The sequence below is a fragment of the Brassica napus genome, chromosome A9 (genome assembly GCF_020379485.1).
Source record: "Brassica napus cultivar Da-Ae chromosome A9, Da-Ae, whole genome shotgun sequence".
Classification (NCBI taxonomy): domain Eukaryota; kingdom Viridiplantae; phylum Streptophyta; class Magnoliopsida; order Brassicales; family Brassicaceae; genus Brassica; species Brassica napus.
Window position 1 is genome coordinate 37,937,534 of NC_063442.1, and position 27,950 is coordinate 37,965,483.

The window sequence follows — 27,950 nt, forward strand, 5'->3', positions numbered from 1 at the left end:
TATGTTTGTTTTATTTTTTCGGTGGATTTATTCTTGATTTCAATTTTCGAGTAACTTTATAAAATTGAATTTAAAAGTGATAAAATGCTTTTGCGACTTTTTGTTGTTGATTTTCATAGAGTTGAACATACATTTTTTGTCTAATAGCTCTTTCAGCTTTGAACAAATATAGTTTTGAGAAAGTCTTTTGACCATAATTTACTTTATGATTTGCTTGACAATACTTTTTAGTTTTGAGTATATGTTTTTTTCCCACAGAGAAGCATGCATTTAATCATAGATCAAATGTGTAGAAACTTATTGATAAACATGGTGCACATTTGATAGATTTTCTTGAACATTTCTTCAGTGCTATTTAACCTTTTGTGAATAAATATGCTGGAAACAGAGTTAAAAGTCAAAGTTTGTGAATTTTGTATTATTTACATTCATCATTATATGTTTTTTTTTGGTAAAATTCATCAGTATATGTTGAAAGCAAAACTATAAAAGTAGATGTAGAGACACTAATAGGGAAAATAAAATGCATGGTCCAATCCAATTGAAATGAAACTGAAAAATCCATAACTAAATAAACCGAAATGAACCTAGAATCTAGTAACACACTGCTTTTGGATTTTCCATGACTCATGGGACTCATTCTCAAGCGTGGTCTCTTAAAGTTTTGCTTAAATGGTAAGAGAGGGACTGTCCTAATCTGGCGGCTCTTTATTTCTTTTTTCTTTTTCCTCTCTTTTTATAAAAAAAAAATAAGTATTTTGTTTTCTTAGAAAAATAAAAAAAAATTCCGTCAAATACAACCTTATTTGGAAGTCTTTTTCAAAAATGTCTTTAAGACCGTTTTACACATCAGAAACCTACTAACATTTTTGTCGTTAAGAGTATTTTAAATGGCCCTTCCTTGCTAACGACCTTAGATGCATTCACCTTTCTATTGTTTCTTGTTTCTACTTTAAATAACATTAGAGTTTCTTCTCTCTTTTTCTTGATCGCATTTCCACTTTCCTCCATTTTGAGCACTATCAAGAAGTATTACTAAAATATTATTCTCGAGAATTGAATTAAGAATCTTAGATCTTTCTAAGAACTTCCAAGGCCATTAACGGCTCTAAATGATTAGAAGATTCCTTACTCTCATTACAGAATGTTACAGTATTGGATATATGTTCTTACAGAAGATTCCTTACTATATTAGGACTAATCTTAGATCAAAACAGAAGAAACTCCGATCAAACACACACATAAATATCTTGTACAGCATAATTTCTGTTTTTTAGAAACATACATGATACCCAAACGCAGACAAAAGTTAAAGAATCAGTGACTATATAACTTGTTTTGGTCCCGGGCCGGCCGGGACCGATAGTATGAGTTGTAAAATCTATAACTTATTGATTTATAAAAGGTTGTACATTAAGACTTGCTTCCATGGTAAATGGTTTTTATTTAAAGTTGTTGATCAGTGAACAACGAAAAGCAAATTCGATATTATGAATGGGATAAGGTCGGACCATTAGTCAAAACATTCTACAACTTGAGAGAACACTCTAAAGGCTATACAAACCCATGTGCCGTGAGCGTGCAGGCTAACATGAAATATCATACTTTATACGACTGATGAAAGCTACTCATCTGTTATTTATATATCATAAAGTAGCTTAAAATTCAATTTGTATATCAATATGCAATACAGGTTATCAGCTTTTTATAAAAGTAAATGTAATAGATTTATCCACTAAAATCATATTAAAGTCGACGGGTTGCTTAATAGTCAAGAAAAAGAGAAAAAAATAGAAAGAAACATTTGAAAAAGCTAGGTCGAAAAAGTGATAATGAAAATTCATAAGTAAAAGGAAAAAAAAAACGATTAAGAGTTAGTATTTCACAATGTTTAAATTCTGCTAGGCGCACATTAGGTGTTCGAACAGTGTTTAGCGTGTAGGTCGATTAATCGTGTTCTATATGTCTGCATGCATGGTAGCTTTTTTATTTAAGTAAAGTGCTAAACGTTCAACTTTAAGAAGGTTTGATATTTTACAATCAACCAAAGTATCAAACCGTGTGAAAGTTGTAAATAAATGATGTAACAGCCAGTGAAGTTACATTCCGAGAAGTAGTGGCCAGCTCATTCATCTCCCTTTTTCGAATTGCTTTACTTGTTTTTCAACTTTCAACTTTATTTATTTCTTTCCTTTCAACTTTATTTATTTGTTAAAATATGAGAACAATTAACAAAAATGAAAAAAAAAAAACAATAAACGCTTATGATTAAACCAAAACGAGAGACAATGCAATACCAAGAGTGAATATGAAAAAAGAGCGAATATGAAAGAACATATTTTCTCTTCACAGTCCCAACCCGAATATTATTTATATTTAACTTTATAAAGTTTTCATACCTTTTTAAAAGATGTAATTTTTATACTAGGACAAGTTTTTTTTTAATTGAAAGAGGGTTACTAGGGATAAGTTTTTTGAAAGTGTTAATAGGGATAAGTTTTTTGAAAGTCTTACTAGGGATAAGTTACAAGTTATTTGTTTCCGTACTTTTTTTTATCAATACATTTTTTAGTTATAAGCTGGAGTAAAGAAAGAAAAAAGTTGCATTAAACGGCAATGATCAAAAAAAGTTGCATTAAACGGCAATGATCAAGTTTAAACCCGTAACCTAACGAACATGCCGTGTGGTAGAAGGAAATATAATTCTTTTATATGTGGAAAATCAAATGTACCGAAAGAGAAAACCCAAAAGATAAATTATAAAGGATATTTGATCTAAATCCAAAACTGGATAATGTGCAGAAGAAAAGTTAAAAGAAAAACTTTGAAAAGACAAATGAATCTTGTTAACATCTTTGTTAATTCGTCAGAATATTCGTTTAGTTCAAACCTGAATCTCTGTCTGCCATAAACAAAACGAAATACTAACATTGACCCAATGAGACCCAATGAAACTTGTTATTATTAGAAGTTTTATTGATAAATCAACATAAACCGTCAGAGATTCTGAATCAAAATACAAAGACAACACGTCTTTTCATCTTGATATTAGCTAACACAAAGAAATGTAGAAGCATTTTTTTTTGACAAAAGGCTTAATAGTTTCATATTCCGGCAGACCGGAGAGCATACTCTTGAACCAATGCAGCAAACAATGACCGTCTCTCCAGCAAACGAACCGGACTATCATACTCTTTCGCTTTTCCTGCAATTATTAAAAAAAAATCCATTAGTCCACCAAAATAAAACAAAAGTCAGTAGTGTTCTATTTGTGTTGTAGCTCTTACCTGCGTCTATAACAAGAACGCGATCACAGTCCATAACCGTTGGAATCCTATGAGCAATGCTGATGATGGTACAAGACGAGAAATCTTCCCTGATGATCTTCTGGATCATAGCATCAGTCTGCGAATCAACGGACGCAGTTGCTTCATCCAAAAACAGAATCCGACACCGTTTCAGCATAACCCTTCCCAAACAGAGTAACTGTCTCTGACCAACACTCCAATTCTCACCACTATCCGCCACTGTCCAACAACGTTCACCACTTTAAACTATAATCTCAGGAGAAATCTATACATTGTTTACAGCTTTTCACTCACCGAGGGAATCAAGCTTCCCGGGCTTGGATGAAACAACCTCCTTAAGTTGACAACGCTCGAGACTCTGTAAACAAAAACTGAGCATTTCATACAATGATTCTGGATCAAGAACTTTTAAAAAAGGTTTGGTCTTTTAATCCCTCTAACCTTCCAGATTTCTTCATCAGAGTATTTCTCTGTAGGATCAATGTTACTCCTCACGGTTCCTTCGAAGAGAACAGGTTCTTGAGGGATGATACCGAATCTTGACCTAAGATCATGAAGTCCCAAAGTGCAGATATCGATTCCGTCGATGATTATCTTCCCACCAGAAGGTTCCACAAGTCTGAACAAGACCTGAATCAAAGTTGATTTACCACTTCCTGTTCTACCAACCACACCAACTTTCTCTCCTCCTTTGATGTCTATTGTAAGTCCCTTGAGGACAAGAGGTGTGTTTGGTCTGTACCGTACCTTGACATCTTCAAGGCGTATGTTACCTTTGTAAGGCCAAGTTGGTGGTGGACGGTTCTCTTTGATCTCCCATGTCGCTTCCGAGGGAATGTCAGTGAACTGTTTGATTCTCTCAACAGAAACCATCTTGTTCTCAACGAAACAGCTTAGATAGATTGCCCAAAACAGAACCGAGTTCAGTGAGAGACCGTAAGAAAGTGATAGTCCAACGTTCTCTGCATTGAGCCGAAAAAACAATCATCATAACGAAAAACAAACATTTTACTATTTGAACTTAAACTATTATTTTTCTTAAAATTTGCGAGTTGACGGGTATCCGCAGTCTAAATTAGGCTGACCCGTATCCATCTCCGCAAAAAAATAAACTTAATCCACATCCGCCCTACAATTTTTTTTTAAATCAGTCGATCCACACACGTCCCTATACTCAAATTCCCACCTCTATTGCTTAGTAAGTCTTAACGTTACCTGGTTTGATAATGTTGCTTGGTAACATGACCATGAACAGAGCCGAGATACAGAGCACCCAGCTCCCGATCAGCTCTAGACGAAACCCGAGCCATTCGTTTGAACCATTGTTGTGGAAGTCCATCCTGAGATTAGCGTTGACTCTCTTCACGTTCTCTTGCCTAAAAATAGACTCTTTCTTGAAAGAACGAATCGTCATCACTCCGGCTATGCTCTCTGAGAAATGGTGGATCACTGGTGCCTTGGTGATCGAGTCAAGGCGAGTTAGTTCCCTAGACGATGCAAGGTAATATCCCTGTTTGGATATCAAAAAACCAATGAGATGTTTCAACAAAGCAATCATAAGCAAATAGTATAATCTCTTTGGCTACACTTACCCGGTACCAAATGTTGAGCCATGCCAGAGGAATCACGAAGAAAACAGTTGGCCAAGCGTATTGGCAGGTTACTATGAAGATGCTGAGAAGAGTAGTATACATTGCAGCCACTAGTCCTATCATAAAGGGGATGAAGATATCCACATTGGTCTGATCAGTAGATGCCTGCAAAACAACATATACTAATAACATTTAATTCTGCAACTGACTTAAATCTCACTGTACTAGTAAAAGATATATTTGGGCGGAGTTTGTCTTTAAATTTTGTGGTTAATTCGTGTTTGTTCACAACAACAACAAATTTTGTCTCTCACCCGACTGAGAATTCTTCCCGATGGCGTGGTGTCGAAAAACGACATTGGTGCGTGCACAAGACTGTTGAGAATCTGTTTGAAGAAGATCTGAGCAGTCTTGAGACCCAAGTGAGTGATGTAAAATGCCCTGAGGCAGACAAGAACAATGGATAGAGCAGCAATAATGAGGTAGACGCGGATGAAGACTGAAGGGTCGAATGAGACCGCGTTTTTCGCTGATGTTTCGTAGGCAAGCCAATAATCGCTAGCCATTATAGAGCCTTGCCAAGCCAGAGAGAAGAAGAGAACAAGTATCATACCCCACCAGCCGTAAGCTTCAGTAGAGTAGAGTTTGTATACTTGAAAGCTCACTTGTCCCACTTCTCTTTCTTCGTCTTTGATCAGTCTTGATCCATCTTCTGGGATGTTGGAGCCGAGGAATGACTTGATGTGTTCATCGTTTAGCTCTCCTAAACGAGGAGACTCCATTGAAGTAGTCCTCTGTATTCTTGGAGATTCGAGTGAGGTAGTTCTATGTATTTTTGGAGATTTCGGTGTTGGAGGTTGACGAGGAGATTCTATTGAAATTGATCTTTGTGTTATTGGTGATGTCGTTGGCACATTTGCTGAGCCAGCTTCAACTAGCTCCATTGATGTCTCGTGCGCCGCGACCAAAGCTCCAAAATCTAAACCGTTGCTCACTAACTCATCGTATTTTCCTGATTGCACTATCATTCCATCTCTCATAACCTGTGAAAATGCAACCGCTCATTGGCAAAAATATTACATCACAAAACCAAACAAAGTTTCTATCGAACCGTACCAAGATGCAATCAACGTTGTGAAGGAAGTCTACTTGATGAGTTACTAGCAATACAGTCTTTCCTTTCAATGCTCCTCTTACACATTTCTGCAGACACATCACCACAAAGATATAATAATCAGGTTTATTGCTTTTGATTTAAATTGAATATTCAGACAGTGACCTTTGGTGGCTTACCTTGAATATGTCCGAACCGGTATGAGCATCCACGGCGCTAAACACATCATCTAGTAAATACACATCAGCTTCCTGATAAACCGCACGTGCAAGCTGTATCCTCTGCTTCTGACCACCGCTAAGGTTAATCCCACGTTCCCCAATCTCTGTCTGGTCTCCAAACTCCATCATCTGCAAATCTTTGTCCAAACAACAAACCTTGACAACTTCATTGTACTTGTGTGAATCCATAGGAAGACCAAACAAAATGTTGTCTTGCACCGTTCCATTCTGAATCCACGACGTCTGCGCTACGTAAGCCGTGTTCCCACACACCCGCACCTTCCCTGAGATCTTATGCATTTCGCCAAGAACCGAAGCTAGCAACGAAGACTTCCCCGATCCAACGGTCCCTACAATAGCAGCGAGCTCTCCCTTCTTTACCTCAAAGTTTATGTTCTCAATAGCAGGCTCGTCATCATCGTCATCCCAGCTGAAGCTCCCATCTTTGATCTCCACGGCGACATTCCCTTCACCACAGCCTTGAACCCTCTCCACAGTCTCTCCAGACAGCTCTCTGCTCGTCATGTAAGCGTCGAGTCTCCCGAGAGAGATCATCGCCTGCGAAAGAGCGATCATAGACTGCGGAAACGTCCTGATCGGTTCTTGAAGAATCTTGAAGATAGTGGTCGTGGTGAAAACCGTGCCCGCGTCAAGCTTGACTCCCAAGAAAACCGCCGTCGTGAAAGTGAGGGCCGAGATCAACACCGGCGTGCTCCATAGCACGATGATGTTACCGGAGATGGAGTAAAGAAACTTGGACAGCCACCCGAACTCCATCTCCCTAAACTTGAGGATCCTCTCGTTGAAATGATCCTCCCACGCTTGAAACTTGATCACTCTCATGTAGTTCAGCATCTCATTAGTCGCTTTCATACGCGAGTCGCGGTTCATCATCAAGCTGAACTGAAACCTGTTGTTCCTCCTCGTCCCCATGAGAATGAACACGAAGATCCCCGTTAAACCGATAACCGTGGTCACCACGGAAGGTCCGAGGACACCGTAGAGAAGCACGAGAGCAACCGCCACTTGCAAAGGCATGAGCCAGATTGCGTGCAGCTGAAGCATCATATCGGAGAGCTGCTGCGCGTCCACAGCCATGTAGTTCACTATCTGCCCCACGCCGTGGTTCTGACGAGCCGAGCCGGTTAGCTTGAGCCCTTTCTTGTATAGAGCTGTTATCAAAGTCGATCTTATGAGCATCCCTAGCTTCTGCGAGTTGAAGTTGAACTGGTGAGTGGACAAGACTTCGACGAATTTGGCGACCAAGAGGATGAGGACGAGGTAGTATCCTTCCGACGGGGAGGAGCCTTTCCCGGAGGTGAAGTCGACGAAGCTTTGGATGAGGACGGGACCCACGTAGATGACGCTGAGGCGGAGGATGGCTAGAACCGCCGTGAGAGCCACTTCTTTCCAGAAACATCGGAGGAGAGTGGTTCTCACGGGGTTTCTTGAATTTTCCTGAGGTTTAGGCCATTTGGATTCGAAGAGAGCCGCTAGCTTCTCGGCTCTGTGCTCCGGAGACAGAGTCGGGACTTGATCGAGGTTCAACGGAGACTTGTAGCCTTTGCTGAGTAACGGATTCATCCATATCCAGAACGTTTTCGACAGAAACGACGCCGATGCGTATAGAGACACGTTCTCTGATGACTTCTCCAAAACGGCGTCGTTTGATTTCGCCGGGATCGCGGCGACGCTGCTGGTGGTTACTATTCCTGTGGAGCCTCTGATGGATACGATGAGCAGGACGGCGGTTAAGGGGAAGGAGACGAAGGACGCGACGTCGTCGGATCTTAGGCTCGCGGCGGAGGGATCGTCGGAGATGAGGTGGAGTATCCCGGAGACGGTGAACAGAGTGGTGAGGATGAAACTTGAGACCCAGTAGATTCGCAACGTTAACGGATGGTTGGATGATGCGAATCTTTTCTGGTGGAGAACCAAAACGGCGATGACGGCGTAAGTAACGGCGTGGATTAGCCAAAACAGAGCGTCGACGAGTTTTAAGTTGGTACGTGTGGTGAAGGCGAAAACGCAGAGCGCGAGTGAGCAAAACGACAGGAGAATAGTGGCTACGACTGTCGTTTTGAACAAACCGGTTGTTCTGGTTACGGTTCTTCTTGCGATCAGAGGCTTCCTGATGTCAGCTTCTGTAGTAGTAGAAGAAGAGGAGCAGAGTTTGTGGAGAGCGAAGAAGGTTAGGATGATGAGGAAGAGTAGATCGACGGCGGAGGAGAGGAGTCGCTGTGGACATGGAGATAGTAGAATGAATCTCAGCCATTGGATTGGAGTCGGAAGAGATGAGGACGGTTCTATGAATCCGGACGATGAACATGAGAGACCGGAGACCCATGAAGAAGAAGAAAGCCACCACATTTTTTCCGACACCAACTCCAAGAAAACTCCCCTGTATTAATATGATTGGTTTGGTTTTGTTAGTAACTTTCTTTTAGTCTATTAGCACTTATCCTTGTTAATTACGGACGGTATTAAGGATTAATCAATCGTTGGAAAACAATTAATTAAGCAAGGCTGCTAATAATATGGTTTATGCTGATTTGGTCTACGTAGCCGACTGACAAGAGGAAGAAGACAAAAGTGTATGGGACTAGTCAGTAACTAAACTAATACTACTACTTTTTAATGGACAAAAGACACGTGTGAGAAGAGATGAGCTAGAAATTTTGAGTGGTATCAAAAGATAACTATAGTTTGGACTTAGCAGAGTGGAGAGACAGAAAATGGAAGTCCCTTTCAAAGATTTAGTGGAGGGATATCTCCCTGTTTTAGAAATTGTATCTTTTTTTTTTGCTTTAGAATTCGTTTCCATGTGAGCCATGTGACGTTACTTTCATTCTTTTCTGATTTTTTTTTATTATCATGATCGGTTATAAAACTGATAAATGAAATAACAAAATAGCAGTAAGAGTAGGAGTACGATAAACATATAAGACTCTAATATAAACACATAAGACTGAGTTTAAATAAAACACACAACACTTTTAAGTTAAAAGATAAACACATAAGACTCTAAGTATACGTACATGTATCACCCGCTTGAAGTCTACTTCCTAAAATATTATATAAGCTCGAGTGAAGTTTCTCTGTCAATATAATCGTATAAATATGGTATGTCATGCGTGACCTCATCAGAATAGCACACATCTGTCTTGTAGTAAAACGCCTTATCTTTGGAGTTATGCTTCATGTGCACATGGAAACGCACATAGATTCTCATCGGCTCTATTGTCTTATCTTTTTGTTTGTGTGAATTAGCATATACAATCAAGAAGAGAATAATTAGGTTTAATATATTTTTTAAAAGTATATATATAGTGCAACGCTCTCGACCTCTACAACAAGAACAAAAAAAAATTGAAAGAAGAGAACATGCTCGTTGATTTATTTGCAGAGTAAAATTGATTAACTACACAAACTTCGAACGCTTTAACAACTGTGTAGAGATCTACAATATATTTTCCGCACGTGTTTCAGTCCTGACGTCCTCATAATCGACCAAAAAGTATATTATCACACTGCCACTAAAAATGTCTAGGTCATGCATTATTGCTCCCATTGATTCACATTATTGCAGAGATTTCACTTGTACCCGCCTTTTTCATCGTGTGTAAAGTTAACATATGGCATTAATCATTGTCATCGTTACATCTCTTTTGTTTATTCCTATACTTTTACTCTTTTCTTATATGAATAATAACAAGTTGGATAGCTAATACTTTCGCCCAATCAAACCTGTAGATAGACTCCCAATTTCTTACATTATTTGTGAAGTAATTTGCATATATGTTACCATCCCATTCAATTTATTTTTGTCATCAACAAAACATCCCATTAAGATTCTGTGAACCAAATATAATCACATTCAATTTCAACAAAAAAATGACATATCTTTAAAAAAATATGACAGACATTAATTTTATTATGATATATACAAATTTTAAATAAAAAATTATATTACTTTGTAAAAAAAATGGTAGTGGCTATTAATTCATATATCATCATTAGTGTAAATTTTCTATAAATATTTATTTCTGGCAAGACAAATAAAATATATTAATAACTAATAATTCATATATCACTATTAGATTAATATATATATATGAAATTATTAAAATAAGCTACATATACTTACGAGTATAATTTTGACATCAATTTATATATAATATTGTGTATAAATATATACATTTTACCAAAATTAATTGTAAGTGTGCATAAAAACTAAAATAATAATAACCAAATATTGTTTTGATAGTCAAATGTTTAAAATTTTATTTTTCGGTTCATTAGGTTAATTAAATTTTATTTTTCTCAATTTAACATATTTTAATCTAGAACAAACAAAAAATCCAAATTATATATATATGAAAAATTTGTTTAAAATAAGTAATCATTAAAAATAAGTAATCATTAAATATATATATATAACTAGGTGATAAGAGATATATTATAGTTAAATATAATATAGTAGAAAAAAATGGTTACAAAAGGTCTGCAACATGGTGCAAGGACATATCATTGAACATAGATCTCATAAGGCGGCTCGGAACAATGCAGTCAGACATGCATTCTCATATGATGGTAGAATTATCGGCTTTAGAATCGTGTATGTAATATTTCTCATCATGTAATAGCATAATTAATCGGACGTTAAAAAAATTATATTAGAATATGTAAAATAACCGGTAAGTTAAAAAAAAATTTGGTAAGTTTCACTGTATACGGAAATTGTTTCTCTCTTACCAATCAAGATCTGGGATTTTGGAGTTATAAGCATTTTCTAAAAAAAAAAATTTTTATAATTTAAGAACATATATCACTATATATTTTTTTAAAAAAATTTGGGGACTAGACTAATGTTTCATGCGACACTACTCCGATCCGGCCACGAAGATTACCCCAAAATATAAATAAACTTTAGTAGAACAAAACATCCATTTCACGGACCCAACATTTAGGCGATTTATCAAATGTTTAGCAAATAAAAATTAAAATACTTCTTTGCGTAATTATCAACATCACAGTTGACAATACCCGACACTGCATGGTGGTGGGTAGGACCGTTTTTCCGTCACGGGTCTCTTGTCTTCTCTAAATTTCACTATAAAAAAACTAAAACATTAATGACTTGTGTTTTTAGCCCTGAAAATTAATGAGATTTGTGTTACTCTCTTAACAATAACTCAGAAAATACAGGCAGTGGGGGCTGAAGCCATTATGGACAGGCAACCTCGATCATAAGTCTTGAACACGTTTGTTTTGGTTGAGATGCCGTGAACAAGTTGTTGTACGTAACATAAACTCGGAAAATATAAAACAATGATCAAATATTCCTTCAAAAAGCGTCACACTTAAAAAAAATTTCACTTAATTTACATACATGATATATGAATTTGGTTCTTGATTTAGGTTTTGATTCCGTATCCGAATGGGAAGAGAGGGTCATATTTGTTGTCGCCACGTTCTGAGCCACACTCTTCATCCACGTGCGAGGCAAGGTGCCGTCGAAGGGATGATCGCCAAATAAGACATCAGCAACTCCTTGTCCTTCAGTTCCTGGAAGCCAAGCGACTGCAAGAGCGTCGATGGTGCCAAGGTAGGGCTCGATCACGAGAAGACTTCCTGTGACTAGGACCACTTGACACTTCATGCCACTACCATACGTGTGGCTGATCGTTTATGGACCTGGTGCGGCTGTCCCCTTGTGTCGCTTCATAAGGAGCTTCACCTACGTACACAATTGTGTATGCTGCGTCGGCGTGAAGCTTTGATCAGGGGTGAAGGCACACTGTGGACATTGGACAATGGGTGCAGGTACACCATAAAAATAATAAAGTTTATAATTTTAAGCTCAAAACTATAAGAATTTGTTAGATTACTAGGGCCTAATTAGGTATTAGGGGAATTAATGGGCTTTAGATTACTAGGGCCTACCTAAGTCTTAGGCAAACTTTTTAGGGCCCAACTAGGATCAAACTATGAAAGTACCCTCAGGAGTCTTGCCACTAAATCTAATAGACTAGCTGATCCGCACTAAGTTTACGCGTCCAGACAGGCAGGCACGTTCTGTCTGACTTGACAAATATAACTTTTAGAATTATTTACTTAATTTTAATTCGAATCTAAGAGCATGAGCATTGGTGAACCCCTCTTTGGGGTTCACAAGTTTATTTTAATATTTTTTTGTGGGTCCATGAATAGTTATGAACCTGTAATTGTTTTTTTCTGCATTGGTGAACCTGAAGTATGAGTTCATAACAATAAAATAATAATATATATATTTTTTTTTAATATTCAAATTATCCAGAAAACAAGAATAAAATATTTAAAATATTATTAAATTTTTGAAAACTATTTATTCAATACATTAAAAGATTAGATTACATAAATTGAGAAATAGAAAAACAAACAAAGTTTATTCATCTTCATCACCAAACTTTTGCCAAATATTTTCCATTAAATCAGCTTTCAAACGAGCATGCTTCTCTTGATCTCGGACTTCTCTGCGCATGGCTAACATATCACCGGCATGAATACTTTCTCTGGTTGTCACCTTTGAACTTCTGCTTGACTCTCCTGATTCGAACTCAGAAGTATTTATTTGAGCGTATCCGTGTCGTTCGTTCTCTACAATCATATTGTGCAATATGACACAAGTTCTCATTATCTTTCCTATCTTTTCCTTGTCCCATTGTAGAGCTGGGTTTTTAACAATTGCAAACCTCGACTGCAATACTCCAAAAGCCCGTTCGACATCTTTTCTGGCGGATTCTTGCTTTTGTGCAAATTTCTCGGCTTTAGGACCTTGAGGAAGTGGGATGGATTGGATAAATGTTGACCAGTTTGGATAAATTCCGTCAGTAAGATAGTAGGCCATACGATAAGTGTGGTTGTTGACCTTGAACTTAACTTTAGGTGCTCGACCATGTAAGATGTCATCAAAAACCGGTGACCGATCGAGAACATTGATATCGTTGAGTGTACCTGGTAAGCCGAAAAATGCGTGCCATATCCAAAGATCTTGTGATGCCACGGCTTCTAAGACAATTGTCGGCTTTCCTGAACCCCGTGTGAACTGACCTTTCCAAGCCGTTGGACAGTTTTTCCACTCCCAATGCATGCAGTCGATGCTGCCTATCATCCCCGGAAACCCCCGTACCTCTCCAACATCGAGTAAGCGTTGAAGATCCTCGGCTGTAGGTTTTCGTAGATACTCATTTCCAAACAATTCTATTATTGCATCAGTGAAATTTGCCAAACACAAACGTGATGTACTGTCACCAAGTCGGAGATATTCGTCATATGTATCTCCCGATTGACCATATGCCAGCATACGTATAGCTGCGGTACACTTTTGAAGTGCAGATAGCCCATTCCTTCCGCAAGCATCCCGTCTTTGCTGAAAGTATGGAACTTCATTACTTACACGTTCGACAATGTGGAGGAACAAAGGCTTGTTCATTCGAAAACGCCTCCTAAACATTTCCGGTGGATATGTAGGATTTTCCTTGAAATAATCGTTCCATAGCCGATTGTGTCCTTGTTCCCGATCTCTTTCGATATAAGCCCGTCTTTTGTGCTTGTTGGGGTGAGCATGAATCACTGAGTCGATGAAATTATCAACTACTTGGTCAACCATTTCTTCTAAAGCTTCATCAACTTCATCACTTGATGAGGAAGACATTTTTGTTTTTTATCCTAAAATGACAAAAATGGCAAAAGGGGATTTGTAACTATCATCATTTTCATAATCTACATTCTTTTTCACATTATATTAGATTTTTTTTTAAATTCTATTTTTATTTCATTACTCTATCATATTTGCATAAGCTATATTTTTTTCATTATTATATCATCATTTTCATAATCTACATTCTTTTTCACATTATATTAGATTTTTTTTTAATCTACATTCTTGTTGCATTATCACACTTACCTTGATTTGGAGCTGTTGTTTGTTGTTGAATTCTCTTACTCTAGTAGTGGTTGAGCACCACGATCACCACGTTCACTTCCCTTTACCTCACAGTTTGTTGCGATGAGAAGAGAATAGAGAGACAAGAGAAGAGAAGAGACTAGAGTAGAGAAGAGACTGGAGAAGAGAAGTGAGAGACAAGAGAAGAGAAGTGACTAGAGTAGAGAAGAGACTGGAGAAGAGAAATGAGACAGATTCTTTGTGTGCTTTGCTCAGTTGTAAGAATAAAAGACACACATGGAGAAGAGAAATGAGACACATTTTTAAACCAAACTGAAAGACATAGTTTATATAGAGAAGGCAGAGTTTAAAACATCCGTGAATCAACATATTTTACATCAGCGAATCAACAGCAAAAGACAAGTCCTACACATAGTACATCCTATTTTACATCCGTGATTAAAAACTGACATAAAGTCCTACATCCTTGACCCTCACCTGCAACCTTCAGACCCGTGACCTGCAACACCCTGCCCTTCCAACCCGTGACCTGCAAAACAAAATAGAACACAATGAGTAAGCAAAACAAGAGATAGGCTTATTCTTAAGCAGCTATTACACTAACCAAATCAAAGCATTTCAGAGATAAGCTTATTCTTAAGCGCCACTTCATGATCAGATAGTGTTTCAATGTTTTTGGCTAAGAGACGATCTAGGATTTTTTTATTGGAAAGGGTGTTTTTCTGAGCTAGAATGATCTGTATCTGGTCATAAGCTGCCTCGTTCGGCTTCTTGCGTTTGGCAGCTTTGCTGGCCTTGACACCCGGAGGCCTAACCTCTTCCTCAGCACTCACCACCTCCGGACCACTTTCCTTCCTTTTCTCCTTCGGCTGACAGTGTGATCTCCATTTCTGATCGAACCTAAGTTCCCTCCAGCAATGTTCAAGACAGAACTTGACATTATAGTCATTGAAGAAGATGTCATGAGCAAGCTTCATGACATCATTCTCTGTTTGCCCACTCGCCTGCTCCTTCAACGCGCTTTCATGGCATCCCACAAACTTGCAGACCTCCGCATTCACCCTTCCCCACCTCTGCTTACATTGACTCCACTCTCTTGGAAGGGAGCCAACGAGGTGAGGACTTGAATTGAAATACTCTTCTATCCTCTTCCAAAACGATCCTAGCTTCTGTTCATTGCTCACTATGGGATCCTTGCTGGTGTTCAACCAAGCACTGATCAGCACAATGTCCTCTTTGGTTGACCACCTTTTCCTTTCCGCTGGTTTAACTAACCCGGGAGAGGTAACATGTGCTTCAGCAGAGTCTATGTCTATTGGTGGACTGCTCTGCGAAGCTAACAAGTTAACAAACCCGTGAGAGTTACGGGAAGAAGGGTCCATTGTGTTTAGAGGTTTGTGTGATTTTGGTTTGGTGTTTAGAGGTTTGTGTGATTTTTAAGCTTTGATTGTTTGTGTTTTTAGAAGTGGAATTCCTATGTTTTAAACTACTTTCGCATTGGTTTATTACACAACAATCACTGCAGTTAATTAGACAACAACAAAACTTAATTAACACAACAACTTATTTACAGAACTACTTTGCATTCATTACACATCAAATCACTTCAAAACTACACAATATTTAAAACTTCAACCAACAAACGTACACTTATTAATGAATTGTAGTCTAGCTAGTTCAGTTCAGTTCAATACGAGTTGTAGTATAGCTAGTTCAGTTCAGTTCAATACGAGTTGTAGTCTAGCTAGTTCAGTTCAGTTCAATACGAGTTGTAGTCTAGCTAGTTCAGTTCAGTTCAATACGAGTTGTTGTCTAGCTAGTTCAGTTCATTCACTTCTATTTCAGTTGAGATTGAGTGTTTACCTTCGCTTGTTACTCGAAGCAGAGCTTCTCCAGGTCAGCTACTTGCACCGTCAAGTTATAAACCTCCGCAGTTAGGCGATCAACCTGCCGAGTGAGCCCGCTAGCCTGTGCCTATACATGGAAACAACAATTATAAGTTATTAAAATTAATAACAGTAGAGCAAAATGTAGAGATAAACGTACAGAAAAATAAATAAAATAGTTGACAACTTTGTGACTAACCTCCAGTGTCTCAATCTGGTTTTTGAGACTCGGAATCAAATTCAACAGCTGCTCAGCCTCCTCCAGACGCTTAGTCAAGCTTTCGATCTGCTCCTGGACACCAATCACCCAAGGCTGACGGTAGTGAAACCCATCAGCCTTGTTTATAAACAAAAAAATATCAGAAAACCATTTTCTAAAAACATAAATGAATCGAAATGGTCATCAGTGTCTTACCTCGTAGTTGGCACAGGTGAAGAACCGCTTCCCGGGTTGAGTATCGTACTCCTGCTTCACTCGAACCTCGTCTATGATTCTCCCACCACAGGCACACCTTCTCGGAATGCCATATTCAGAATCGCAAGTGTATGATAGCATGTTGACGTAGTCCTTTTGCTTCTTTGAATGACTTCTCTCTGCTGCGGGATCCATCTATAAAACAAATCGAATGAATTTGAACATTAAAATCCAAACAATATAATAAATTTAGAACTATCAAACGCAAAACCGAATCAATTTTGAACCCTAACTCCAAACCCCTCTATCGATTTGAAATCTCATAGAAACTAACCCTAAATGAAACGAGCATGCCGATTTACATCAATTAATAGAAAACCCTCTATCGATTTTCATCCCAAAAACGAAAACCCCAAAATTGATTTGAAATGTGCGAAAACGATTTCGAGCAAAATCGACCAAATTAAACCGTCAATCTACTCGATACTAACCTCAGGTCGTCGAGAAGACAGTCTGTCGTCGATTCACACACAAACAACTCAGAGACTCGGCGTCGCTCGTAAAATCGCCTCTCACACACAAACCCTAGTTTTTTTTCCGAGAAGAGAAAATGAGGAGAGACACGGGGAAACCCTTCTTTCCTCCCCCTCTACGCGAAATCTTTCATCAAGTAAACAACTGACACGTGGCTAAAACCGCTTGATACCGGATCAAGCGCAAGGCCCGCTTCATCGAAACAAACCCATTTTATATTTCATTTTAATCACCCGGGCCTTAGAACTCGAGCCCGTGAACCTCACTAAATACCCCGATGAGCATGGTCTAAGCATTTTTCTTCTTTTGGAACTTTTTAAATCTCTTCGTTGATCCTTCCCTTACGAGCTAGAATTCCAAAACGCGTCAAAACTTTTTTACTGACGTCATTACAAATTACGAACACCATAAATCTCGGTAGATTTGTCTTTAGTTTCATTGATTCTCTCCTTAGATTTCGTATCGTGTCTGAATCCGGACAAGATCCTTGTGTCGGAACCAGAAGAAGTAGAAGAAGATGATAGAAAAGTGCTTAGGAACGCATCGCTGTCGCAAATTACAGAGAGTCTGGCGTCAAGGAAAGGTGACGCTCCTCTGCCTCGTCCTCACCGTCATCGTCCTACGCGGCACAATCGGAGCCGGTAAGTTCGGTACGCCGGAGCAAGACATCGAGGAGATCCGCGAGCATTTCTTCTACTCTCGCAAACGCGCCGAGCCTCACCGCGTTCTCGTCGAAATCTCCTCCGAAACGACGTCGTCCACGGAAGACGGAAACGGCAACAACTACGAGACATTCGATTTCAACAAGATATTCGTTGACGAAGGAGACGAAGAGAAATCCGAAGAAAACCGGAATAAACCGTACTCTCTCGGTCCGAAGATCTCCGACTGGGATGAGCAGAGGCGTGACTGGCTCAAACAAAACCCGAGTTTCCCTAACTTCGTGGCGCCGAACAAGCCTAGGGTTCTTCTCGTCACGGGCTCAGCTCCCAAGCCGTGCGAGAATCCTGTGGGAGACCATTACCTCTTGAAATCGATCAAGAACAAGATCGATTACTGTCGGATCCACGGAATCGAGATCTTCTACAACATGGCGTTGCTCGACGCTGAGATGGCTGGGTTCTGGGCTAAGCTTCCGTTGATTCGGAAACTGTTGCTGTCTCATCCTGAGATCGAGTTTCTATGGTGGATGGACAGTGATGCGATGTTTACGGACATGGTGTTCGAGCTTCCGTGGGAGAGGTACGAGGATTATAATCTCGTGATGCACGGTTGGAACGAGATGGTTTATGAACAGAAGAATTGGATTGGGCTTAATACGGGAAGTTTCTTGCTTAGGAACTCGCAATGGGCCCTTGATTTACTCGACGCTTGGGCTCCAATGGGCCCGAAAGGGAAAGTCCGAGAAGAAGCGGGTAAAGTCTTGACCCGGGAGCTCAAAGACCGACCCGCTTTCGAGGCTGACGATCAGTCGGCGATGGTTTATCTTTTAGCTACGGAGAGGGAGAAATGGGGAGGGAAAGTGTATCTGGAGAGTGGCTATTACTTGCACGGTTATTGGGGGATTTTGGTGGACCGGTACGAGGAGATGATTGAGAATCATAAACCGGGTTTTGGAGACCATCGGTGGCCACTTGTTACTCATTTCGTCGGGTGTAAACCGTGCGGGAAATTTGGTGATTATCCGGTGGAAAGGTGTCTACGTCAGATGGATAGAGCGTTTAATTTTGGGGACAATCAGATCCTTCAGATGTATGGGTTCACTCATAAGTCGCTAGGGAGCCGGCGCGTGAAACCAACGCGCAATCAGACGGATAGGCCGCTTGATGCCAAGGACGAGTTTGGGTTGCTTCATCCGTCGTTTAAAGCGGTGAAGCTCACGACGTGAGGAAGAGTATTCTTTTTTTTTTGGTTACTTTAGGGACACGTTATGTTTCATTTCATTTCTTTATTTAACTTGTTGGTAGTTTCCTTAATTAAGATATACTATAATCTTGATCTCCCGTTGATGGCGGAGAACGTGTATGGTGGAGTATTTAATGAGTTGCCCTCACCAATTCATTGTAGACGTATAGTTTCATAATCAACTACATGACATGTGTGAATCTCAAGCTTAGGCATATATATAGTAGTACATTACCAACTCTTCTTCGCTCTGATACATTATAAGAACCAGGTGTTTCTTTATTTTGTTAAACACAGAATTATAATATTGTTAAGAATGATAATACAATCTTAACAATTATTTTTATTTTCTAGTAGTATATCAATAGAAGTTTTTAATTTTTGCCATCTGAACATGCATCGTAATACTAATTACCATGATACCTCTCATCAAGAAACATCCTGGCGATCCTCCCGTTGGCACCACACGGCCAAAACCCACCGGGCCGGCGCTCATTGCCGGTGCCGTACATGACCCTGAGGATTTCTTGTGGTGTTCGGTCATAAGAGAGAGAGTATGGATCGGCGGAGAGGATGTTGCTAGTGGTGCGATTTTCCGCACCTAGCCACAGTGGCACGCACAAGCCTTCGTCTTTGATCCCGCACATACCGAGTTCATTACGGAGGTTAGATATCTCGTTGGTTAGCTCAGCCACCGTGACTCCTCCGTATTCCTCCACCTTCTCGTACTGTCTCTCGTAAAGGAGCGTCCTTATTACTCCGTCTTGACCCGATTCCACCCCCAAAAGACCCGCCACAAGCTGATTATGTTAGTGTCTTAGTTTTCATTAGTTACAAAATATTAACTCGATCATACGTATCACTAGTTCACTGTGATATACCATATAGTATAACTTGAATGTGGTAAACAACGAATCACTAGTTCGTTATAACTTAAACATATGTAGTTATTAGCCACTTTAACTCATTTATACCCCGAGTGTATCCAATAGCGTGAATTCATTAATCAGTCGCATGTGATTTTGAAATATATTTCGTGAATATGTTTTGAAACAAAAATTAGTATGCCTACCTGTTTAGGCTTACTAATCTGTAATTAATATGCAATTATACTCTGTGACAAAAATAATAATAATAATAATAATATGCAATTATACTCTAGAAATATATTTCTTTTGTAAAATCCGTAAAGAAGTGATCGATGTCTTCTTGTTTAATTTGCTACATAATTGGTTACCCGTTTGATGTTGAAGTAGACAAGGTAAGGGATGGCTCCGACATAACCAGTGAGGCCAACATAAGGGATGTAGTATGATGCTAAAAGATAGTTGAGTGAATTCGCATAAGGATCGAACCGCGGGTTTGATCTACGCCCAACCGCTCTGTCCATAAACATGGCAAAGTTCTCTCTCGTTAGATTCAACAGCGGACGCGGAATCCCTCCCGTCATATCCGCAATCGCCCTTCAAATACAAGCTCATGCTCTATTAGTTTTACTTTATCTTACATCTATTACTTTTTATCATGATATGTGCATAACCATTAACTGTAAAGATGAACTACAAGATTGATCATTCACCTAAGATGGCCAACTTCCTGATAACCAAACTCCTCGATGATTCGATTAGTTATAGGATCAAGATTGGCCTTCTTGGCTCCAATCGGGGGTGGTCCGCCTTTAGCAAGTGTTGCATTAAACGAATCGAGTCCTTTTCCGGTAGACGCTTTCAGGAAGAATTCGGCTTCGATGAACTCCACGTTCATTGCTAAATGAACTAGGTCTACATCTGTCGCTGACATATTCCCTGAGCAGCTAGGATTATGGTATTTAACCGGATTTGCATCTATTCCTGAAAATGCAGTAAGAAATACGAGAACGAGACTGAGTTTAAACATATTTTTTGCTTTTGCCTCTTTGATAATGAATGTGTTGAAATCATGAATGTACCCAAGAGCTTAAGCTTTATACAGGGTTGTGATTTTATTTTTTAGATTATAGTACCGTTTTTTTTTAAATAATGAAATGTGGTTAGAATTGTATTGTTGAGAAATGAGGACCCTACGTAAATAAAATACTACTATATGTTAATATAAATTAACACTACGTAAATACCTTATTTTGGTATAAACGGAATATTGACAAGTTTTCTATACCTCTAGCTACTTTGATGTTCGTCATTACGTAAGATAACAAGATTTATCGTGCTCCGTGTGAATTAGTCTATTAGTTTGATTACGACCACAAGTTAAGTTATAAAAAAATTCGACCATTGGCCTTTGCGGATCGAATGATGATGTATATATAATTATGTGTGTTTTACATATATTAAGAAAACATAATAGATTCTGAGGTTATTATTTGAAATTTACAATTTACTATTATAAACTATTAAAAAATGTATTTAAAACTTAAAAACATACCTTTTGCAAAAAAACACTTATCTTTTAGAAACCGACGGAATATTTCTTTATTATTGACGATTATTTCGGGTGGGGTTGGTTTGTGAACTGAGATTTCTTATTTACCCTAAAAAACGATGTTTGTGACAGAAAAATGAAATTATTTTTTTCAGCTTGAAAATAACTTGGAATTTAAAGCTTATTGTCTTATCTTAACCGATATTAGTTGGTAGTTTGGAAGATAGGGCCAAGAGAAGAAACAGACGTGGGTAAAGTGATGATATATATTGTGCTTTGACAAACAAAAAAAGATATATTGTGACCAAACGAGATATCGATAAATCCGTGAGGTGAGATGTTTGCACTAGATAAAACTTTTTGGCAAAGGAAATTATAGCAAGGGGTCGAGAAAATAAATTTGAAAACTGTGGTCATTTTGTACCAACCAATCTACGTCTCTACCTAACTCAAACCGTTACATATATGTATATGTATCATGTATACGTATATAATTTCAGACGGAAACTATTTGGTTTACGTAGCCAGGTAGGTGATTAACAGGACATGAAAGTACAACTTTTATATAGATAACTTGTTCTCTTGTTAAGATATCTCTTATATAAGGATATATAACAACATTTTACACATTTCAGCATGACAATTTTTTATTACTAGAATACTTCTCAAAGTCAATATAAAATATGTTTTCTAAACCTATATAACACTTCTCATTAAGCTAATTAACCATAAAATTTATTAATAATGTATAGTTAATACTTTCAATTTTTTAAAATAAAAGCTACATAATTACCTTTTTATTTTTTTGTCGTCACTACATAATTACCTCATATGACTAAAATATATATACGACAATTAATAATTTTAATAATAAAGATTTAATAACAATTTGTGTATTTTTATTATTTTTGTTTAATTTATATTAAAATAAATTAAACAATCACAACAACCATATAATAAAATTTTAAATTTTAACGTATATGATATTTAAAAATTTTAAAAGTGATTATGAATTAACAAAACTGTTAAAAGTCTCTCATTAAAAAATTCATGGTCAATGGTATAAATTTTTTAACAAAACATAAAAATGTTCATAAAACCATATGAGTAAAAAAAATCTCATTTAATAGATATTCAGAATAATATATAAATATATATGTTAAATTATATACCATATAAAAATATAAAAATATTTTAATTTCAAAATTTTCATTGAACAAGAATTGAGAACTTGATATTTTAATTTCAAAACTTGCGGTAAATTTTCAAGAACGATTACAAATTTTAAACTATTGAAAGTTCAACATTAAAATTTTGTTTATCAATGATTTAATTTTTTTACTATAAAAATATAAAAATGATTGTAGCATCATTTAATAAATAGTTATATTAAAATTTATTATATACCTATGTCAATATCATATAAATTCAATTATATATCATATAAAATAGATAAAAATGATTGTTTAAATTTATTTATCATAAAATGATTGTAAATAAGTAAAAGTGTGTTTTAATTTATGTGTTTCTGCCAATTTAATTGTATACGTAATAGTTAGTGGGTTTTCAAAAATTTAATATAGATTTATAATTTATTATTTTATAATATGTAAAATAAAATAAAATAAATAATCAGTACATAAAATAATTTATATATATATACAATGATCATCATGAACAAGATGCAAATATTAAACTAGTATACTATTATCGATGGTAAACGATTATGTGTATGATTCACGTACCCAGAACCGGTGCTGATATTTTTAAGGCCACAAGCTCAAAACAGAAAATGACTGAAAAAAATTAAAAAAAATGGATTTCGAACCCAGCCTCACTGGTACCTATATTGATAAACTGACCACTAGACCATTGAGACTTTTGGAAAAATTTCGGCCGGTTATTTAATTAGTTATATGCGGCCGGTTCATCTGCTTCATGCCAGGGCCGGCTCTGCACGTACCTGTTATCCTTGGTTATCATCATGTTCATTTACGTAGTGTCGAATGAAATCAAAATATCGATAAATACAATATATAAGAATTATCCAGAAAGACAGTATAAATGTTTTTCTGGTAAACATGTGTATTTACGCGTATATTTTCCTCGCAAGTATCAACTATGCAACAGTAATTAATGTATTCGCACGTACGTAATTATAACCGTTGTAGTTGCATGGCTATATTAAAAAGAAGTTGAAACAGAAGTTCCACTTCACTTGTGAGCTTTGCTTTACTTACCAAAGTTACCATAGGCCTAAATTAGTCAGTGAAGGCGCAGTTCTCAACTTTTTTGTTAAAGAGGCTCATTGGCTTAGTCCGTGAAGGCCCACCTTTTACTATTTTGCGTTTGGGTCTTTTATGTGAACACTACTTTGTAGAGGTATCATTATAATTTAGTCACTATTGACAAGAGTTGGGTCCCTGGATGTGCACTTGTTATTATTTTAAATTGTTTAACAATCGAAATAAATGTTTTGAAGGATTTAATACAAAAGGCGCATCTGGTGTAGTGGTATCATAGTACCCTCCCACGGTACTGACCAGGGTTCGATTCCCTGGATGCGCATTTTTTTTAATTCGAACACTTTTTATTCGTTTAGAAGGAGGAGAAATAGAATTTGATGTTCTATCGAAGATGTGTAATCATGTGTTGTCTTTGTTTGAGAATGGTAGATGTAGCGAACAAATTGCTGGTGGAAAGATATTGTTTAGGCTGAAATGCTTTTTTTAATAGTTGTACGTTGCCCAGTCACATCACATGAAACACACTTTTCACTAAAAGAGATAACAGTGGGTACTAATCGAATATCCATATTTTTCTTTTAGGTATCATAATTTAGTCTCTAAAATTTACTTTTTTAAATTCTAGTAAGTAAAATAAAATATAATATATATGCATATAACAGATTAGATTGAATATATGTTCCTAAAAATATTAGTATTTATAATTTACTTTTTTTTTGTAGATAATGCATATTATGTGATAGTTCGTAGAGACCGTAAATATTTTTTCTGTGTATAATATATGCTGTAAATTAGCTATAGATTTTACTGTTGTAGATTTTTGTCAAAGCACTAAATATAAAGCTATACAAAATTGATTTTCAAAGCCTATTTGTTTCATGTTTTAACTTTAGGACTGTAATTTAAAATTATTTTTTAAAACATGATCCGTAAATATGGATGTAAAAAAGAAAATGAGCTATGGGAAAGTATTCACAACACTTGTCAATCACCCTCTTAGTATTTGGTTTTGCTTCCTAAAATTAGAAATATTCCAATTTTTCGATTGGATAGAAATGGCTAAAAAATCGAATCAAAATCTGTGGATATTTTGTGGAACACTAAAAGAGATACGTCCTTGTACTTGTTCACGTCTAATTTTTGTCGCTTCTAACGAGTGGAGGAAGGAATAGAAAAAATGGGCCACTCACACAATCACTGGGTGCGTTCTTGAACGATCCAAATTAAAGAAAACGACTTGAACCCATCACTTATTTATACGCTCTCTCACGCACTCAGATCAAAGAAGGAAAATCAATCAATCAAACGAACAAAAAGGATGCAAGCTTTGTCTCTGTTTATCAATTTTCTGCTCATCGTTTTGGCAATAGGATACATCGATGCCTTCACCAGAAACGATTTTCCAGAGGATTTCCTCTTCGGAGCCGCCACTTCCGCTTACCAGGTTCGACTCTGCTTTTATACGTTCTATCTCATTTTCGTTGTGTTGCTTTTGTTTAGTGATGTTGAGATGTTGGGGGAGAATATAGTGGGAAGGAGCTGTTGATGAAGATGGAAGGACTCCTAGCGTTTGGGATACTTTCGCCCACTCCTGTAAGCTTTTTAAATTGTACATTTTATTCTAAGAACATCATTAATCTTTTTTTTTTGTGTAGCTGATGTGTTTCATAGGTTATTGTGTGTTTCCATTTATTTGGCATTTTAAGTCTAGAAGTTGAGTTATTATTTAGGGTTTTATCTATCTTAGAGTTCGTTTTATTAGGTTGATTATATATATATCTTGACTTTACAAAAAAAAATTGCAGCTAATTACTTAGGAAATGGAGATATAGCATGTGATGGATATCACAAATACAAGGTTCTGTCTCTCTTTTATTTGTTTGCCTTGCTCTTGTCAAACAAGTTACCCTATGACTCTTGCTCGAATTTCTCAACTTCGATGTTATTGTGACTTGTACAGGAAGATGTTAAGTTAATGGCAGAAATGGGTTTAGAAGCATTCAGATTCTCTATCTCTTGGACAAGGCTTATACCTAGTAACACCTCCTCTTCTTGTTTCTTGACTTGCAAGTTTAAAACCTTCATTCTCTGAGATTCTTAAACCCTATTTTGTGGTTTTTTTTTTGGTATCTCAGATGGAAGAGGACCCATTAACCCTAAAGGTCTATTGTTTTATAAGAACCTCATCAAAGAACTACGAACTCATGGTGAGCGTTTTTTCCCCTTTAACTTGGTCCTTAAAGCCAATTTAAGCTTTTTTCTGATAAAAAAGTTTTCGCAAATAGGAATCGAACCACACGTTACACTTTACCATTATGATCTTCCTCAAACTTTTGAAGATGATTACGGAGGATGGATCAACCGTAAAATCATGTAAACACATAATTTTCTAAAAAGGTTCTGATTCAACAAAGTCTTATTGTGTAGTTTCAAGAAAAATTGAAACAATGATATTGTGGTTGCAGAGAAGACTTCACTGCTTTTGCAGATGTATGCTTCAGAGAGTTTGGTGATGATGTGAAGCTTTGGACTACAATTAACGAAGCAAACATATTCGCCATTTCTTCTTATAGCGAAGGATTTGCACCACCAGGACACTGTTCTCCTAACTCACTCTTTAATTGCTCTACTGGAAACTCTTCTACTGAACCATATCTTGCAGGCCATAACATGTTGTTAGCTCATGCCTCTGCGTCCAAATTGTATAAACTAAAATACAAGGTGCTTTTAAAATCTATTTCTTCTATCTTAAAACCGTAACTCTTTTTTTTTTATGAATTATGAAACATAATAATATGATGTTTCAAAAAAAAAAAACATAATAATATGATGGTGCAGAATAAGCAGAGAGGAACTATAGGCTTTAGCATATATGCATTCGGGTTAACTCCCTATAGTAACTCCAAGGAAGATGAAGTTGCAACTGAGAGAGCTAAAGATTTCCTCTTTGGCTGGTGAGTAAAACAGTTTCTTTAACTTTTAACTGCTTTGTGGGCAAAACCTGAATGACTTTGGATTAAACAATCAGGATGTTGAAGCCTTTGGTATTTGGGGACTATCCAGATGAAATGAAGAGAATCTTGGGATCCAGGTTACCTATTTTCTCAGAGGAAGAGTTAGAGCTAGTTAAAGGATCATCTGACTTTATAGGAATTATCCACTACACGACAGTCTATGTGAAAAACAGTAGTCCCACACCTTCTCTGCTCCCCAGCAGACAAAACTTCTTTACAGACATGGGCGGTGTGACTATCTGTAAGCTTTACTTTCTTCTCAGTTGAAACATGGCGTCTTGGTTCTTTTGACCTGATCACTTTTCTTGTTCTTCTTTTGGATAAGTCATGGGGAATTCTACATTCTTTGAGGTAAGACCTGCTGATCTATCTTCTTGACTCTAGAAGTCTTCCTTATTTGATTTTTTTTTTTTTTTGAAGTGGGATGCTGTTCCATGGGGTCTTGAAAGAGTCTTGGAGTATATTAAACAGAGCTATAACAATCCTCCAATCTACATTCTTGAAAACGGTTTACTTCTTTTGTCTTATCACCTCTATATTTTTTTCCTTCTTGTTGTTTGTTCTTTGAATTACTCAAATTGCGCTAAAAACAGGTAAACCAATGAAACATGGTTCGACGCTACAAGACACCCCAAGAATTGAATACATTCAAGCTTACATTGGTGCAATGCTCAACGCCATCAAGTAAGATTATCTTCCTTCAAATCTTTTAATCTTTCATATATTATTATAACTTGTTGGTTGTATGTAAGAGGGGTCTGATGTTAAGGGCAATTAGTTCAGTTTACTCTCTGATCTAGCTTCGACTGATTAGGAATGGATCGGACACAAGGGGATACTTTGTATGGTCGATGATTGATGTGTACGAGCTGTTGAGTGGCTACATGTACAGCTATGGGATGTACGATGTGAAGTTCAGCGATCCTGGTCTCAAGAGGTCACCAAAGCTATCTGCTTCTTGGTACACTGGTTTTCTCAATGGTACAGTCGATGTTGGTCCTCAAGCTATTACTCGGTTACACAGCAACATCTCGGGTTCCTCTTCGTTTTAATCTATTTGTACATATAATTCAGTTTTAATTCCTGATTATTGGTTTGAGTTCATACTTTATTATATGGGAAATGGTTAAATCAGATTTGCATTTTGAAATAGCATTGAATATGAATGTAGCTTGTCAGACCAAAACGGGCCACATTGATTGGGAAAAAGATAGTAAAATAAATAACAACACTTCAAGACAACCAAAAGAGACCCACAGCCACAAACTTCCTGAAAACAAATAGCATCGGCTCAATTTTTAGATGGCTATGATTAAATGGATGTTACCAAAACTCAATGTTTCACGTGG

At 37.2% G+C, this 27,950-nt stretch overlaps 6 protein-coding genes and 1 non-coding gene across 9 annotated transcripts; 3 read left to right on the forward strand and 4 right to left on the reverse strand.

Annotated features, from left to right (window-relative positions):
- Positions 1-2,939: 2,939 nt before the first annotated feature.
- Positions 2,940-8,698, reverse strand: LOC106420446 (ABC transporter C family member 14). The gene is made up of 9 exons (XM_013861277.3): positions 6,194-8,698; positions 6,017-6,103; positions 5,215-5,943; positions 4,901-5,065; positions 4,524-4,818; positions 3,750-4,270; positions 3,603-3,666; positions 3,288-3,527; positions 2,940-3,205 (listed from the first exon to the last, which is right to left on the reverse strand). The coding sequence occupies exons 1-9, from the start codon at positions 8,603-8,605 to the stop codon at positions 3,105-3,107; spliced, it is 4,614 nt and encodes a 1,537-aa protein (XP_013716731.2). The 5' UTR covers positions 8,606-8,698; the 3' UTR covers positions 2,940-3,104.
- Positions 8,699-14,482: 5,784 nt separating this feature from the next.
- LOC106420408 lies at positions 14,483-17,285 on the reverse strand. The gene is made up of 5 exons (XM_013861244.3): positions 16,976-17,285; positions 16,485-16,679; positions 16,269-16,406; positions 16,047-16,157; positions 14,483-14,712 (listed from the first exon to the last, which is right to left on the reverse strand). Exons 2-4 carry the CDS (start codon positions 16,677-16,679, stop codon positions 16,056-16,058), a joined length of 435 nt encoding a protein of 144 aa, XP_013716698.1. The 5' UTR covers positions 16,976-17,285; the 3' UTR covers positions 14,483-14,712; positions 16,047-16,055.
- Positions 14,792-15,565, reverse strand: LOC125578213 (glutathione S-transferase T3-like). Its single transcript, XM_048740557.1, has one exon. The coding sequence runs from the start codon at positions 15,563-15,565 to the stop codon at positions 14,792-14,794; it is 774 nt and encodes a 257-aa protein (XP_048596514.1).
- Positions 17,286-17,310: 25 nt separating the features above from the next.
- On the forward strand, positions 17,311-19,053 carry LOC106420539 (xyloglucan 6-xylosyltransferase 1). The gene has a single exon (XM_013861389.3). It carries the CDS (start codon positions 17,536-17,538, stop codon positions 18,904-18,906), a length of 1,371 nt encoding a protein of 456 aa, XP_013716843.1. The 5' UTR covers positions 17,311-17,535; the 3' UTR covers positions 18,907-19,053.
- A 64-nt stretch (positions 19,054-19,117) lies between these two features.
- Positions 19,118-20,865, reverse strand: LOC106420540 (desiccation-related protein PCC13-62). The gene is made up of 3 exons (XM_013861390.3): positions 20,503-20,865; positions 20,161-20,386; positions 19,118-19,723 (listed from the first exon to the last, which is right to left on the reverse strand). The coding sequence occupies exons 1-3, from the start codon at positions 20,817-20,819 to the stop codon at positions 19,331-19,333; spliced, it is 936 nt and encodes a 311-aa protein (XP_013716844.1). The 5' UTR covers positions 20,820-20,865; the 3' UTR covers positions 19,118-19,330.
- A 2,973-nt stretch (positions 20,866-23,838) lies between these two features.
- TRNAG-CCC lies at positions 23,839-23,909 on the forward strand. Its single transcript has one exon. It is a non-coding gene; the product is annotated as a tRNA-Gly (tRNA).
- Positions 23,910-24,776: 867 nt separating this feature from the next.
- On the forward strand, positions 24,777-27,900 carry LOC106420486 (beta-glucosidase 10). 3 transcript variants are annotated; one of them, XM_048741383.1, is made up of 14 exons: positions 24,777-25,031; positions 25,117-25,180; positions 25,393-25,445; positions 25,548-25,623; positions 25,723-25,794; positions 25,873-25,960; positions 26,053-26,308; positions 26,426-26,541; positions 26,616-26,842; positions 26,927-26,952; positions 27,022-27,109; positions 27,195-27,285; positions 27,416-27,636; positions 27,737-27,900. In XM_048741383.1, the coding sequence occupies exons 1-14, from the start codon at positions 24,906-24,908 to the stop codon at positions 27,883-27,885; spliced, it is 1,653 nt and encodes a 550-aa protein (XP_048597340.1). In that variant the 5' UTR covers positions 24,777-24,905; the 3' UTR covers positions 27,886-27,900. The 3 variants fall into 3 exon arrangements, with proteins under 3 accessions (XP_048597340.1, XP_013716781.2, XP_022547024.2); XM_013861327.3 differs by having other exon boundaries at positions 24,780-25,031; positions 27,416-27,743; XM_022691303.2 differs by lacking the exon at positions 25,393-25,445 and having other exon boundaries at positions 24,780-25,031; positions 27,416-27,743.
- Positions 27,901-27,950: the final 50 nt, after the last annotated feature.

Coding starts and splice junctions, on each gene's coding strand:
- LOC106420446 (XM_013861277.3), bottom strand. CDS start 8,605: ATGTGGTGGCTTTCTTCTTCTTCATGGGTCTCCGGTCTCTCATGTTCA. Junction 5,066..5,214: donor CGGGAAGAATTCTCAGTCGG/GTGAGAGACAAA, acceptor GTTGTTTTGCAG/GCATCTACTGATCAGACCAA. Junction 3,667..3,749: donor CTGATGAAGAAATCTGGAAG/GTTAGAGGGATT, acceptor TTTTGTTTACAG/AGTCTCGAGCGTTGTCAACT.
- LOC125578213 (XM_048740557.1), bottom strand. CDS start 15,565: ATGGACCCTTCTTCCCGTAACTCTCACGGGTTTGTTAACTTGTTAGCT.
- LOC106420408 (XM_013861244.3), bottom strand. CDS start 16,679: ATGGATCCCGCAGCAGAGAGAAGTCATTCAAAGAAGCAAAAGGACTAC. Junction 16,407..16,484: donor TCACCTGTGCCAACTACGAG/GTAAGACACTGA, acceptor TTTATAAACAAG/GCTGATGGGTTTCACTACCG. Junction 16,158..16,268: donor ACCAGATTGAGACACTGGAG/GTTAGTCACAAA, acceptor TTCCATGTATAG/GCACAGGCTAGCGGGCTCAC.
- LOC106420539 (XM_013861389.3), top strand. CDS start 17,536: ATGATAGAAAAGTGCTTAGGAACGCATCGCTGTCGCAAATTACAGAGA.
- LOC106420540 (XM_013861390.3), bottom strand. CDS start 20,819: ATGTTTAAACTCAGTCTCGTTCTCGTATTTCTTACTGCATTTTCAGGA. Junction 20,387..20,502: donor CAGGAAGTTGGCCATCTTAG/GTGAATGATCAA, acceptor TTGTATTTGAAG/GGCGATTGCGGATATGACGG. Junction 19,724..20,160: donor TCTACTTCAACATCAAACGG/GTAACCAATTAT, acceptor TAACATAATCAG/CTTGTGGCGGGTCTTTTGGG.
- LOC106420486 (XM_048741383.1), top strand. CDS start 24,906: ATGCAAGCTTTGTCTCTGTTTATCAATTTTCTGCTCATCGTTTTGGCA. Junction 26,953..27,021: donor GGAATTCTACATTCTTTGAG/GTAAGACCTGCT, acceptor TTTTTTTTGAAG/TGGGATGCTGTTCCATGGGG. Junction 27,286..27,415: donor GCAATGCTCAACGCCATCAA/GTAAGATTATCT, acceptor TCGACTGATTAG/GAATGGATCGGACACAAGGG.